The 14,115-nt window shown below is 39.9% G+C and overlaps 2 protein-coding genes across 2 annotated transcripts; both read left to right on the forward strand. All coding sequences in view use genetic code 11, as the record gives it.

The window, feature by feature from the left end:
• Nucleotides 1-2,761: 2,761 nt before the first annotated feature.
• Nucleotides 2,762-4,685, forward strand: EGR_01595 (Rab effector Noc2; the record flags this gene model as incomplete). Its single annotated transcript, XM_024490844.1, has 5 exons — nucleotides 2,762-2,811; nucleotides 2,880-2,969; nucleotides 3,373-3,513; nucleotides 4,025-4,565; nucleotides 4,656-4,685. The coding sequence occupies 5 exons, from the start codon at nucleotides 2,762-2,764 to the stop codon at nucleotides 4,683-4,685; spliced, it is 852 nt and encodes a 283-aa protein (XP_024354709.1).
• A 2,211-nt stretch (nucleotides 4,686-6,896) lies between these two features.
• Nucleotides 6,897-13,811, forward strand: EGR_01596 (Double C2-like domain-containing protein beta; the record flags this gene model as incomplete). Its single annotated transcript, XM_024490845.1, is given in 10 exon segments — nucleotides 6,897-6,910; nucleotides 6,927-7,096; nucleotides 7,571-7,639; nucleotides 8,731-9,186; nucleotides 9,412-9,491; nucleotides 9,775-9,953; nucleotides 10,712-10,835; nucleotides 11,084-11,244; nucleotides 11,708-11,789; nucleotides 13,518-13,811. 10 exon segments carry the CDS (start codon nucleotides 6,897-6,899, stop codon nucleotides 13,809-13,811), a joined length of 1,629 nt encoding a protein of 542 aa, XP_024354710.1.
• Nucleotides 13,812-14,115: the final 304 nt, after the last annotated feature.

A 14,115-nucleotide genomic window follows, 5' to 3' on the forward strand; every position in this document is an offset into this window, starting at 1 on the left:
TATTGTCCTGCGCGAAAACAAATCCCATATGCCACCTAATCGCGTCCGTGAAATAAATAGAATTTAAAGACTTATTTGCAACAAAAGCCTTCATCTGTGAAGGAGAAGCACTAGGATAGTTTCACAACCGCACACATAAAATTCTGCAATATCAATGAGCGATTTAATGTTAGGAAGTGGTGAATTTTCCACGGAGATAAGGAGAGCATAGAGTGGAAGGAACCAAAATCCCTTGACCTACATCATAAAGACCCCGGGAACGGAGGCATAATTGTGCCGATTAAATACGACTATTTGTTGAATACTACTGGGAGATTAGATATTTATATACCTTGATTGAAACACAACCACAATCCTCAAAACACTGTGAATAGTTAATTTTCCGGTTTATTGAAGGAACTTAAGTCGAACTTGTAATTCTCGAACATAGCTAGCAGATGACGCACTTGAGCAGTCTGCAAAGCGAACCCCTAGGGGCTTACACACTCGGTACTGATTTAGTAGCTCAGCCAGTAGGCATTTTACTTGTCATGCAAATGGGCTGGCTAACCCACAGTAGGAATTAGAAAGGCCTCATGCATCAACCCCATTGGTTGTCTCCATCTCTTTCTGAGTGGTGATCTCAACCAATCGGGTTAGTGACTGAAATGCAAGTTGGCACTAGAACAGGCTCATACACGACTAAGGCGATAAAAGCCCAAGCGGACGTGGTGCTGTACCTCCTTCCTCTCATTTGCGTCCAATAGCACTTAAACTAGCCGTCGAATAAAAGGCGTCTCTGTTTAAGGTAGTTTTTACGATGAACTTTTGTGAATTTCAACCTTCAATCGTTCGCTGACATCACGACGACCTCATTTAAATTATGGTCGTTGAAAAACTACCGGTAGGTGATATTCATTGTGGCTTGCATTGCCGCGAAATCCGATGATGTCTCTTACATTTTACACCGTTTTAATATACGAGTCGGTATTAGGAGATGGTACATAAGAATAACTTCTTTGTTTGAAATGAATTCGTTAAAAATATATGCCTTGAATTTTTTTGCATTCTAGAAAAATGCAACTGCAAGGTACTTTAATACAATAGCAGTAGCATCTGCTCATAGTGCTACTTTTTAGTTCTGTTTAAGTGAGCCAGAACTTGTCTATGCCTTAAATCTACCCATCGCAAAATGTGGATAAATTCATATGGGCAACACGGTTCCCAGTGATAAGATACATGAATTAAAAAAGGGAATTGAACAGAAACAGGAAATAGGGCTGGTGAGTGCTTCTTCGGTTCAATTAAAATGATTGAATGAAAGCTTGTGTCCCATGAATGCATTTGAACCTTCTTCTAAATGACCCAAGTCGTCAATAAGATTTGCCCATCAATAAAATGGACATGAATATTTAAGCAGGCTCTTTACAGATGAGCACGGTGATCGCTGATGCCGCGTCCCTTGCAACTTAACCTTATCCGCTTCTGGGGCTCAGACATGCCAAATCACGTATAACTGTCACAGTGATAGCAAATTTAGAATCGGTTTGTCTTTTCACTCAGGAAATATGTGCAGCTATCCATTGTCCTAGCTTCACTGCTAGTCGATTTAATGGAACTTGAACTTTTTTTAATGTTTTAATGCATTTCCTCTTAAGTCTTGCCTTCAGAGTTGAATCATGAGAACCAAAATGAATTCGCGAAAAATGACTTAAAAATCTAGATCACACGTTATGATGCGGGAACCGCAAGCGAGCACCGGAAATCAACCGAGTGATGCATAGATTTTCTTCCAAGTGGCTGTGTGCTTTGCTCGATTTAGAGTAATGTGCTTTTCCCTGAGCTTTCTTACTAACCATGATGCCTGTGAAGCGCCTAAGGATCATCAGAATGCATTATCAATAGCAGGTTAATTGAGCGAATGAATCTTACATGGTGTAACAACCACATGGAAGGACGTTCTCACAGCCAACGAAAAGTGGGAATTCACAGACCAATTGAAATACGCGAATTCAGCTAGACTGACATCTTGAATAATGTCTGAAAAATACAATATGATTTCAAGTTTTGATTTTTGTGTAAAACTCGCAATGCTGTGGGGAATCCGATGGTTTGCTTTCATGGAGGAAGTGTGTGATGAGGTAACAGCAGCTTTTAATTGACCCACCCTCGGATCCAGTGGAACTCCGCGGCTCGCAATCGACCAGGCCGGTGCAGGGTTCGCGCAAAGAAAAGTGCTGCTGTGCTCCTGGTTGCCGATTCCATTTGTTACTCCACCAGTGCTTGGTGCAAAAATTATGCAAAAAAGTTCATTCTGAGTGCAGAAAAATGCACTTTGAGGCAGTAGAGGCGGAGGTTATTGGAATGTGCTTCATGCAGTCATACTGCACAGCTCTCATTCTATGCCATCTGTTTATACATATTTCTGCACTAATAGCAAAAGCTTACGTTGTTTTGACCTGCATAGTTTTGAGTGATGTTTCTGGTGTCATACCTCCCAAGATGGGGAGACACTATTTGTCTCAAAGGGAAATACGCGAATGTATGTCACTTTCCACTTCTCCCACCACATTTCGTAATTAGTAGTTTAGCGAATGAAACGTTGCCCACCCTCCCAATCATATTACTTTGACAAATCAACTTTATTGTGTATTTGACGGATCGTGGTGGTGCTCGATCGGTCATTGGTGTTTTCGATTTCAGACTTCACACTAGCGCAATTTGATACAACACCTAAAGCAGCTCTGCAGCTTGCCTAAAATAGACATTTCCTAAAGCACTTATGGAGGGATACGTTTGTCCCAGTGATCGTCAGTTAGCCCTGCGTGCAAGGTACGTTTTTGGACTAAATTTGATGGTATTTTATAAGCATTGACATTTACTGCGGCAGATCCACCTAGTTACTGCCATGAATTAAATCCAAATGCTGGGAGTAAAGTTCTTGATGTTGCTGAATATAGCGACTTCTTCGGCGAGAATGATAAGGCGATGTGAGATTTATCTTGGTTCTGTGATTTATGGCACTTTTTATGGCATTCAGGTGCTCAATTCAAATCGATCGTCTCTTCATTCTGTAAAAATATGGAAAGTTAATGACTTTCTGATAAATTGACAGGGGGTTTTAGCCTTGATTTCTGCATGAAGTTATGTTAACTAGGACTCACATATGTTTACTATAGTAATGTGACTCACCTGAAACATTGCTTCATGAAGTTGGGAAAACCTGGTAGGAGGCCGAATAAGGTTGGATGCAAAAACATAAACAACTGAGAGGTATTTTCCGGTCTATCATGGACATAATAAACACTGTACCATTGAATAGCATAGACGTGATATTTTATAAGTAGGAAGAAAATAGGCACTACGTGTGACTGGAGTTCTAGAGTTTTTTAGATTGGGAACCGGATGGTCAACAGTTGCTCAAACAAATCAGAGGCGGACGAATACAAGGCTGTCCGACGAGGAATTGGACCACATTTATCGCGTACTTCAGCGCAATGAATCGATAAACGAAAGAGAAAGTAGACGTGTCGAGTTAGTGATCTTGAATGAAGTTTTTCTCACTAGCTTCAGACGCTGATAAAGTTATGAAAATTAGTATTGTCATGTCCATATCCATTGTATATCGTTCATTTTTTGAACTTTTTGATTCTGTGATGGTTGAATGGTGTGCGATAGTTTTCTTAGTTATAAAATGGATTAAATTTTTCAAAGTGAAACAAATTCCAACAGTGTCCATTTTTACTTGTCTACAAAAAACTTTATGTACGAAAATTTCCCTAGCAATTGTTATAGGGATTGCATTTATTGCATTTAAAAGTTGTGACACGGCTACGAACTACTCAATGTGGAGATCTTTTCTCTAGATCTGAATCGGCACATCGATTCATCTACTTAATATTTTCCATAATAGATGGCGTTGATTGATTTTATGTAAGGACTAATAGAATATTCAAACTGAGAAGAATGTACCTGTTGCCAAAACTTTACATGAATAAGCACATTTTTCCACAATTGTTTGCAACTGTTTTGGCTTCACTCTTAGGTCGATGTTGAAGCGGCTGGAAAATATGCAGGTGGCTACAACGCCGCAGAACAAAACGGCCTGCAGCATTTGTGGCCACGAATTTGGTCTTTTGCTCAAGTCTTCCACGCACTGTGCGGATTGCGGACGCCTTGTCTGCAATCGCTGTTCCATGGAGTTTACTGAAGAGCTTCCAGAGAAGCCGAGATTGGCCAGCGATGTTTCCAACGTTTCGCCCTCGAAGTACCTCCCGCCAGGATCGTTGGGGGTATCGGGGGGTCAACGGATGGGTTCACGAGTGCTGCGACGACTGTGGCGATCGCGGCAGCTGTCAGAGCGGAGGGATGACCCCAAGCAGGGCCTTGGCCCTCAGGACCGGTCGGCTTACAACGGGGCAGTTGGGGCTCACTCGAAATACAAGTCATTTTCACTCGAGCGACGCCAGTCGATGTCGCGATTGTCAAATTTCTTCTCGATTCCACTATCCCTCACTCCAAGTGCCTCACTCACACCCACAAGCAATCGGTTTCATCTCTGCAAACTATGCTGCGAGGCAAGAGAAGTAAGTGCACCATGTACTGTGTGGAAATTTTTGGTGCATTTAAAAGCAAGGCAGAGCTCAAGCTTATCGTTGGGTGTTCTTTCGATGTAGCTTTTGCCGTCGCTATTCAAGAGAGACTGATTTCTTAGTCTGAAATCTGGAAAATCAAAGGCTCAAGACAGCTTTCCGTCTGAAACAAGTTAACTGGAAGTAATTGACAAACGTCATCTGGTCTATTTTAACGAGGAAACAATTTTATTTAAGCATTTATTAAAGGAAAGGCGGATAAACAAACAAGAATATTTAAAACGATGGATAAAGTAATGTTTACAGAAAATAACATGCTGGTATCTACTTAACAGAACAAGTCCCAAAAATGTCGAACTGGAGTGATGCATTAGCCTAGGTTCCATCAATATTTTTCTCCACTAATCCCCAAAGCTGCATTCGGTTGAAAGAACTCAAGACAGTTTCCAACATCAGTATCGTCTCTTTTACTACAAACTTCGGACGCCCTAAAAGCAGTCCATGGTCTCTATTTATTATTTAGGATACAAATAAAACATGCGAAAAACCGTAGATGATAACAGTCATTTTTTGTATTTTTGGATCAAAAGATCAAAGCCGTTAATAGAATTCAGTTAAATAAATGGGTTTCCTACGCATCAAAGAATTATGAGCTGGACTCGATCTTTCACATTATGAAAAATATTTCGACAATCACAAACGGCGGTCACATTCGTTCTTTTACTAGCACATAGCATTGAAAAGCCTGAAATGCTCATGGTAGTACACAAAAAGATTCAAACATTACGTGCAATAGGTTTAGTTTTTGGGTTCACACTCCACAAAACAATTTTGGGCGGTACAATTCATTTCACGAATATAGTAGTTACCTTTGCTATATCAAAAACCATATCAATGCCACTCATAGAGTCGGCCATCAATGAATTGTTAGGATTAAAAACGAAATACGCGTTAATTACCAAAGTAACGCAGGTATACGAAAGAAAGCGGTAGGCCTTATCGCATTGCACAAAAGTGGTAGACTAGGACAAAAAAGTTTCAACTTGTGGGGCCACCGCGATATTGATAGTGGTTGAGATGTTTAAATAGAGCTCCTTAACGAGCCACATTCATTTAGGATGAAAACGGCATTTTCATAGTTGTGCTATCAGCCTACTGACTGGGGAGTAGCAAAACATTAATTTGTGTTGGCTGTTTCATGACCTCACTAGGACACTCAGGTCATAAGGCAATGAAAGACGTGCATGGGTAAACTGAACGAGATCTACGCAAGTCTTTTATGCATACATATGAATGTGTAGCATTCGAAAATGGTCGAGGTTTTGGCAATGTAATTATGAGCATACCAATTTTATTTAACCCTTCTCTCTCATCTCTGTGCTTTGGCTTTCAAAACTTATGGATAATGCAAGGTTCCAGCATTCTAGGAATTCCAAAGCTATTTTGGAATCCTTTCTAGTCTTTACGATAGTTGGAAAGAGTAAGCTTATGCTTTTAACCGGTTCTGTAAAATTATGGAAGTAGTGTTATGAGCACTCTATCTGCGTATAGTTCTGAATTGATGGAGTTTACACAAAAAGTTCCATAATATTAAGAAGTAAATATTTTTCTCGTTTGTGGTTACCATACACGAAATACAAGGGCCTGTCTACGTGTTCGGCATGACTTTTCATTAATTTTAAAATGAATGCAATCATTTTTACTGGTGATTGCAGTTTACATGAGCAGAAGGACAACTTCTATACAGCAAACTCATTCTGGGGAGGAGTTCATGCATTTAAAGGTTGCCAGGGCTCAGAATCCACAACACTTCGGTTGTAAGAGTGCAAACCGGATAACTAAGACGTGATGCTTTCTATTCCGCAAACCGATCGATCCAGATAAGCTCTTATTGGAAAAGTAGAAACAATCACTTTATTAATTTTTTTATCCAAAATATCAAATAAGATCGACACATTCATATAGAGGTGACGCGGGATCAGCTAATCAACCACTAAAGCCTTGCAAAATAGCAGTTTGTGGTGCATGCGAGCGGTCTGATAAATAGGATTTCTGTGAAATTATTCATCAAGAAAGCTATGTGTTTAATGTGTGTTTACCGTCTTTACTTTATGAAATATGATTAATCAGGACATATCTATGCATGAAATAGGATTCCAATTATTTGAACCGGATTAAAGGTTCATTACTTTATTGAAAATCACCGCCATGTTTCACTAACCAGAGCAAGAGCAGAAGAATTCAAAATCACACCCAGATTAAGTGAAAGAAAAGTATTATGTGTTGTGAATACAAATTTTTTGCTGTATCTATTTGCCCCTAGGTATGGAAGAAATCAGGTGCGTGGTTTCATAGAGGCCTGCCCAAATGTGGCCTCCATAGCAGTTGTCCCGCCAGTCCACTGATCTCGAAACCTATGACAACAGTGGACGGATGGACGAGTCTCCTTGCTCGCGGCCCTGCGGAGCTAATCCCCTCAACTGGTGGTGCTCAGGCCAGTGATGACGACTGGACACGCATCGAAAGTAGATCCTTGCTATGCTGCATTTCATTTCCTTAAGTGTACCACCAGATTATGCAAAAGGCTCTTTGTGCTATTTAAACTTATAACTCTCATGTTTGGGACAATCCTGATTTTCCACTAAAATTTTTTTCGGCTTGTATTATCGAAAGGAAAAGCGTTTTAATTAAAACAAAGCAATTTCGGAAGGCACCTTGCCAATACAAAATCTTTAAGAGTGACATCTTAGTTTTCCCACTACTTCGTCGTATGTCAACGTGAACTTTTTCCTTATACTTATTGGGAGCATAAATATTTTATCTGGAATGTGAGCCAACGCTAGCATATGGTGCACAACAACATTGTGCACAACACAACCTTCGAAACAGCCGGCAAGGATAAAGGAATAAACTCAGTGCTGACGGCTAAAGAATACATACATATAATTTCCAAGTCTAAAGCACATCGAATAAATTTTCTCTTGTTGTGCTGATTTCAGAAAGGCCTCCGGAGCCAGTACCAACGAGTGAAGGTGTTGGAAGTCACAGCAGTTTTACTAGTAAGTCAGGTATGTCTATGTTGTCAAAACATGGAATCAACAGAAACATGTGATGTTAAAAATGAGGCTGCCCGACTATAAAAAGTGTAGAAATCTTTTGATTTTGATTGCAATCAACATACCGGGGAAAAGTAGGAAAGCCCCCATAAATCAAAGTCACGGTGGTTTGCGTGTGTTTCTCAACCATTGAATACGCCGAGGTAAATAAAATTAAAGGAACATTTTGAAGTTTGCGATTTCAAAGCATTCTCTAAAGGTGGGTTGTTTCTTTAGTTTTGCCAAATAAGACACTGATATGCTAGCTTTCACCTACTTTAATCGAATACAGATCAGTGTATTATTTTGATTACCACGATGCTTAATAAATAAGTAGATAGACAGATAAAACACCGATATTTCGTTTGAAAGTAAAAATATTCACCATAACCCTTGGCATACAATTCAAAACATTTCTAATTAATTTAACAGACTTACTACCAAAGATCAAGTGATTTTTGGGAAAGCCATGGTGCTGCTTTCAGACCTGTTTGCGTAAGTGGCTTCGGAGAGCAAATTTGTATAGTTAACGCCCCCAAAACCCATCTTAGGTGCCTGCTCCATTCGTGTGGGGAAAGACTAATCGACTGGATGATCACTCATGAAAAGTAAGTAGGTAAAATATAGCGTCCGAAAGACGGTCATACACAATGAAGTCTAAGTAATCAGGATTTCATCGGAACTTGGTTTCTATGAGGTTAAGAATTCCACCATACCCTATATTCTGGTAAAATCCTGAACAAGTAGATGGATTGGAATTAGTGCAAGATGTACATAAAGACAAAATCAGAGATTCCAGTTGACTACGTTTTCACTGAGTCTAACGTTCAGGTCCATTGCGAAATGCAAGCACATATTATTTACATTCACTGGGTTGAATCTATCAGACAAAGTGCACTAGTTGAATTATTTAGCCAATGAATAGGCTAAAACTTGAATTAAGTGTAGCAGCAGCAAAAACTTAACATATTTGCAGTTTATAATGGATATTGAGGACGACAGAAGTTATACTTAAACTCACATCGTAAGTTATGTTAAGATACTGCAAATATACGATTGAACAGTTCCCAGTTACTCGCTTGAGGATGTCAAATCGTCGCTTGAGGAACCTAGCAACTCCTCTAGTGCAGTCATCACAAACTCGGGGAACAACGGAGGCATCGGCGCAGTCACTCATCCAGGAAGCCCTCACAACTTATTTGAATCTCCAACCTGGAAGCCATCAATGGAGCAGCAACAGCGGCAGCATCAGACCCTTTTGTTATCACCAACAAGCAAAACAGACCAAAAAACACCCAGTCAAATTCATGAGTCTCTATCAGGAAACAGTCTCAACTCAACTGAGCGATCACCCCAACGCGGAAGAGAATCAAAAGTACAGAGTCTTTTCCCTGAAACTCGGTTGGGTCTCGGCCTCAGCGATCCCAAGATTGCTCCATCCACGTTCACTCTGTCCCCAGAGCTGAAGTTCAACAAAGGTTCTCCATCTCGCAGAAAGTCTGCTATCCCTTTCTCAGAAGGTGATTATGTAATGCATAGGTCACTTATCCACTGCCGAGTGCTAGTGAATAGACTAAAATGCCAATGCCGATATTTACTGTCCTGTCTGACTATATATGCCTTTTTGTAATATCATATCTTTCATGCAAAGTTAAATTGAGCCTACTTCCCTACCTCTTTTGTGACGGAGAAAAATCTAACTGTCTCGCGCATTACGCTAGTAAGCACTGCTTAACTTTATATAGCTCCTCTGGGAATTCTTTACTTTTCTGTCACACACGATGTTACCAACTGCGAACTCCATGTCCGGATACACAATGCTAAGGTAAGTAGAAACCTCTCACCCTCTTGACTGAAATTTAGAAGTTAGTTGCTTTAAGATGGAAGTGGGCATTTAAATCTTACCTAATTTCTGCAATGCATTTTACAGGCAAGTATTACTCCGTGGAAAAAACACCACTGCAATATTACGCGTCATATCAATCTTTTTGTGTATTCAGGAACACTAATAGGCAAACACTTCCATTTGACAGAACGTAACTGATTTGGCTATTCGCATAGTTAAGCAAAATAAATTACATAAATCGGGTCTTATACTGACTATTTAGCACCTTATTGCGATGGATGCGAATGGACTTTCGGACCCGTTTGTGGTGTGTCAGTTACTGCCGACTGTTGGAAAACGATTTCGTACCCGAACGATTCCTCAAAGCCTCAATCCTGTTTGGGACGAAACATTTACTTTTGTTGACTTTGACAATCGAAAGCTTGAACAGAAAATTCTTAGGTCAGTTACAAATTTTATGACTAACTTCTATAAATTTCCATATTTTATACAACAGTACTTCACCTGGGAAATCTTGTGCACAGAATGAACTTTATTTTGTTTCTAGATAAGTTTGCATTTGATGCAAGCATATAGCCTTGTTCCACTTTAATACTAGATTTAACTCTATCAGTGAATGCGGTAGCTTTTCATTTGACTAATATTTTCCAATGTTTAAAGCAAGTCTTCTATGGGATGATTGAAAGTGGAATCTTTTACATTAATGCAAAATATGTATCATTTGAAGGAATATAAGGTATAAGGTACCATTTTATGCTAGCCCTGAATGCGGGAATTATTCCCAAGCCAACTGGTAAAGCGCATGCACAAAAATAGTTAATAGGGCGTTATCGGGGTCGAATAATGCCCTTATCATCGCCAGAATGCACATTCAAAACACAGCCGCAACTACATAAATTTAAACTCTAGTTGTATTTGTCCTAAGACCGATGTGCAGGGTCATGCAAGGAGCAATAATTGAGTTGTTTACAATAGCTTCTTTCTCCGAGCTTATTTAAAGTCTGCATGCGAGTATTCCAATTGCAGGAGGTTTTTTATATTTAACACTTTTAACCAATGAAGCGTATACATATCTATAGTTGTTGACGGTTAGGAAGACGACGTTTCAGTAGACAAGTTTACAGTTAACAAATCATTGGGTTGCTTTGGGCAAAGTATTGCATGGAGCTGAACACTAAAATGCATTTATACTCATTCAGGTTGGCCGTCTTGGATGCGGACACCTTCGGCGCAGACTGGCTAGGTGAGTATCGTCTCGGCCTTGGTGAATTGTTGCCGGATCGATTATCGGAGTTCGCTGTGCCTTTAAATCCTCGCAAGCCAGTAAGTATGGTGTCAGGTTTTGAAGCTACTTACGTTATCGCTTTTTTTTGCAAAAATGGAGTCCTGATTAAATTTCAAAGTGAATGGGATTAAAAGATGTCAGAAATAAGTCATACCCTAATTGAGACGTCTCACGGATTAACGTTAAGGGGAAATAGAGTGAAGGTAAATAATAAGAATGATTTACTACCTCACTAATGCAAAATCCACTTTTGTGTCGAACACAATTGTTCTGGCAAATTACTTAGCTTTCAAAGGAGATCGATGACTTGACCAACCCCACGCGAGGGAAAATACAAATTGCACTGCGGTTTATTGAGGAGACGAAGCAGCTTTGTGTAGAGATTCTACGATGTGCCGATCTGGCCCCAATGGATCGCAACGGACTCTCCGATCCCTTTGTAAAGCTGTACGCTTGCATTCATTCCCTTTTGCCCACGTTTTAATGGTAAATTGCTTTGGAACTGCTTTGGTAGCTCAATCAACTACGCGAAATAAAATATTATCATCACTGCAAGATCAGTACCAGTGTAGTACAATATGCAACAAGTTATTGACCGTAATCTCCTCTTTTTGATTTTAGACAAAGAGTGCCACTTAATAGTAATTACTCAATCCTACTTCACTGCTTATTGTCTGCAGATCATAATTTTCGGAAACTAATAATCGATAATAAGGTTGTTATTCTGTGTTAAAAAGTCTGCGCAAACGTGAAAATGAAGCCTATATTAAAGGACGCAGTCACAGGGCCCACATTTGCATGGTGCTTCCACTAACGTCATAGCATCCACCAGTAAACAAACGCATCGGCATTAATTATTTTCATTCCAGTAGATCTTCGCAGCTCGTATCTCGCGAACTTTCTGTTTTAGGTGTCTTCGACCTGACAAACTCCGTAAAACTAAACAAAAGACCAAGATCAAAAAATCAACTCTTTTCCCAGAATTCTACGAGGTACGTTTTAGTCATATTCTAGGTGCTCAAACTGGATAAGACTTATTTGTAGGGTACTCTACATTAAATAGGGAGGTAATGTTGTGTTTTATTGTAATATTTCGAATTCAGAAGCATGAGGAAGGAAGTTCAAAGTAATGGGACTTGGATATTTCCCGAGTGTTTGTTCATGTTAAATTGTTATACCAGTGTTTAACTAGTGTAGCCTTTTGGTAAATAAGGCCGTAATTGCAACTAATCTTAAGGAAAAAATGCTATTAACTTATGCTCCATGAAACATGAGTGGTCCTTTACTTTCCAAATCATTTGGAATGAGATTTGCTGTTAATAACATGGGGTTGTAAGGGGGTTGGAATCTGCTGTTTACCCTGTTCAACAAGTGGCTTTATCGAAGACGACGTCTTGGCGGGAACTAAGTGTCTAATAGATATCTGGCTTATAATCATTCAAAATAATGTATTTTTAATTGGATCTCCATCGGCTCTTATTCATAGAAGACTGAGACCACTGGGCCAAACCTCGAAACTGGATAGATTCTCTTTCACGACACATTTGATTCCGTAGATGATTCGTGTAGCCATGGGCTTTCTAGATTTTTGTTCATTTAGCTCTAATCCTCTTCCAAAAGAAATAATCCCATAAGCTTGGTTTTCTGATAATTTCATGTTGCTAGTTAAGACCGGCGGTAGTCTCAAGTTTCAATTCGAGGCGTCGGTCTAGATTTAGATGGTAAGTTCACATCAACGCCATGAAAACTTTCCGGTGTTGGGTACAGTGTTGGTTATTTTAGTCACAGACTCTTGCAATGGACTATATACACGGTATGAAAACATGTTGTCACATAGAATGTACAAAATGCATTTTTAGATTTTATTTGTGCTGAGCATGAGATGGTGCCGTGTTACACATTAACAATGCCTTTCTGAAAAATGCTTTTCATGGGATTTGACTGCAAGTAGATACCAAAGTCATTATCCCAGTAATATGGATGAAGTAGTTCAGTCAGTGTAAACAAACACCACTAGTGTGCGTGGGTATGCGTATCAGATGGAAGGGCACCGCAGCAAAACAATTACAACAATAGTCGGACTGGTAGGGGGAAGAAAGATGAATTTCCATGAGTGACTTGTACGTGTTGATCCTGTGAAATGGTTAGTCCAATGAAGATAATGGATTTAGGGTAAGCACATAGAAATCGCGCTAAATTTCGAATAAATATGTTGTTTTACTACACTTCACCATTATTTTTTAATTTTAATGCTTTCAGAAGGCGACTAAGGTATGGAGAGTGAAAAATAAGCTAATGATATTTTAAGGGACGCTGGTAATTAGCACTTGTTTGAGAACCTCATCTGACAGGAATGTACCATATTTGCACGTGAAAAAAATCATTGGATAAGACAATTTAGCAAGAATTTTGTCGATATGGATCATCGAAATGGTGACCGAGGTTTAAGTGCCATCAAAACAAATGGGATGGTAATAGATCTCACGTCCTAACGTAGATTTATCACTCCTATTTGATTGGCGCTGCTAAAACCTGCTTGGATGGTTTCACAAAGTGCTACATTTTAATTTATCACAGTGTATTGCTCTTAATATAATTAACCAGATTTTAAGAACAGAACTTTGACTCTTAATAATTTCGTAAAAAAGATTTGGTGCTTCTGCTTTGCTCAAATGAGTAACAATTCCAAGAAGTACTAATGATTTAAAATTTGTACACAGGAATTTTTCTTCGCCATGGCTGCCTTGGAGGTGAATAAGCGTACCCTGGAGATAACTGTATGGGATTTCGACCGAGGGATGAGAAACGACTTCATCGGTGGCCTGACGCTAGGCGCGAAGGCCAAGGCGGAGCGCCGCGAGGTCTGGCAGGCGGTGTTTCGCCCGCCCTACCGGCGCTTCGAGGCCTGGTTTCAGCTCGCCTCTCGCTCCGATACCGAGTATCCCGGCAGTGAACCCCAGGTTGCTGACGAGGGCACCATTGATCACTCTTCAGCTTCAGGCATTTGTGATTAGTCGGATTTACGTGATCCAACCTTGACTACCCCCTTATACAGGCACTTGTCCTTCTGGATAGACAAACGTGTGTGCACAGGGCCGCGTTCGTGCATGCATAAGCTCATCCAGGTATGCAGTGCCTGAGAGTGTTATTAACTTCCGTATCATTTTAATTCTTCCTTCACCACTTCTCTCTTCCCTGCTTCCTTCATTCCCTATTCTTTGGGGAGACACGGTACCTCTTCGTATAACTTTTCCTCCCCCTCTCTTTATATGCGACTCTTGTTAGGTGCAATAATTATCTTCCTTTTATTACCCTAAT

Source organism: Echinococcus granulosus, assembly GCF_000524195.1.
Source record: "Echinococcus granulosus chromosome Unknown EG_S00006, whole genome shotgun sequence".
Classification (NCBI taxonomy): domain Eukaryota; kingdom Metazoa; phylum Platyhelminthes; class Cestoda; order Cyclophyllidea; family Taeniidae; genus Echinococcus; species Echinococcus granulosus.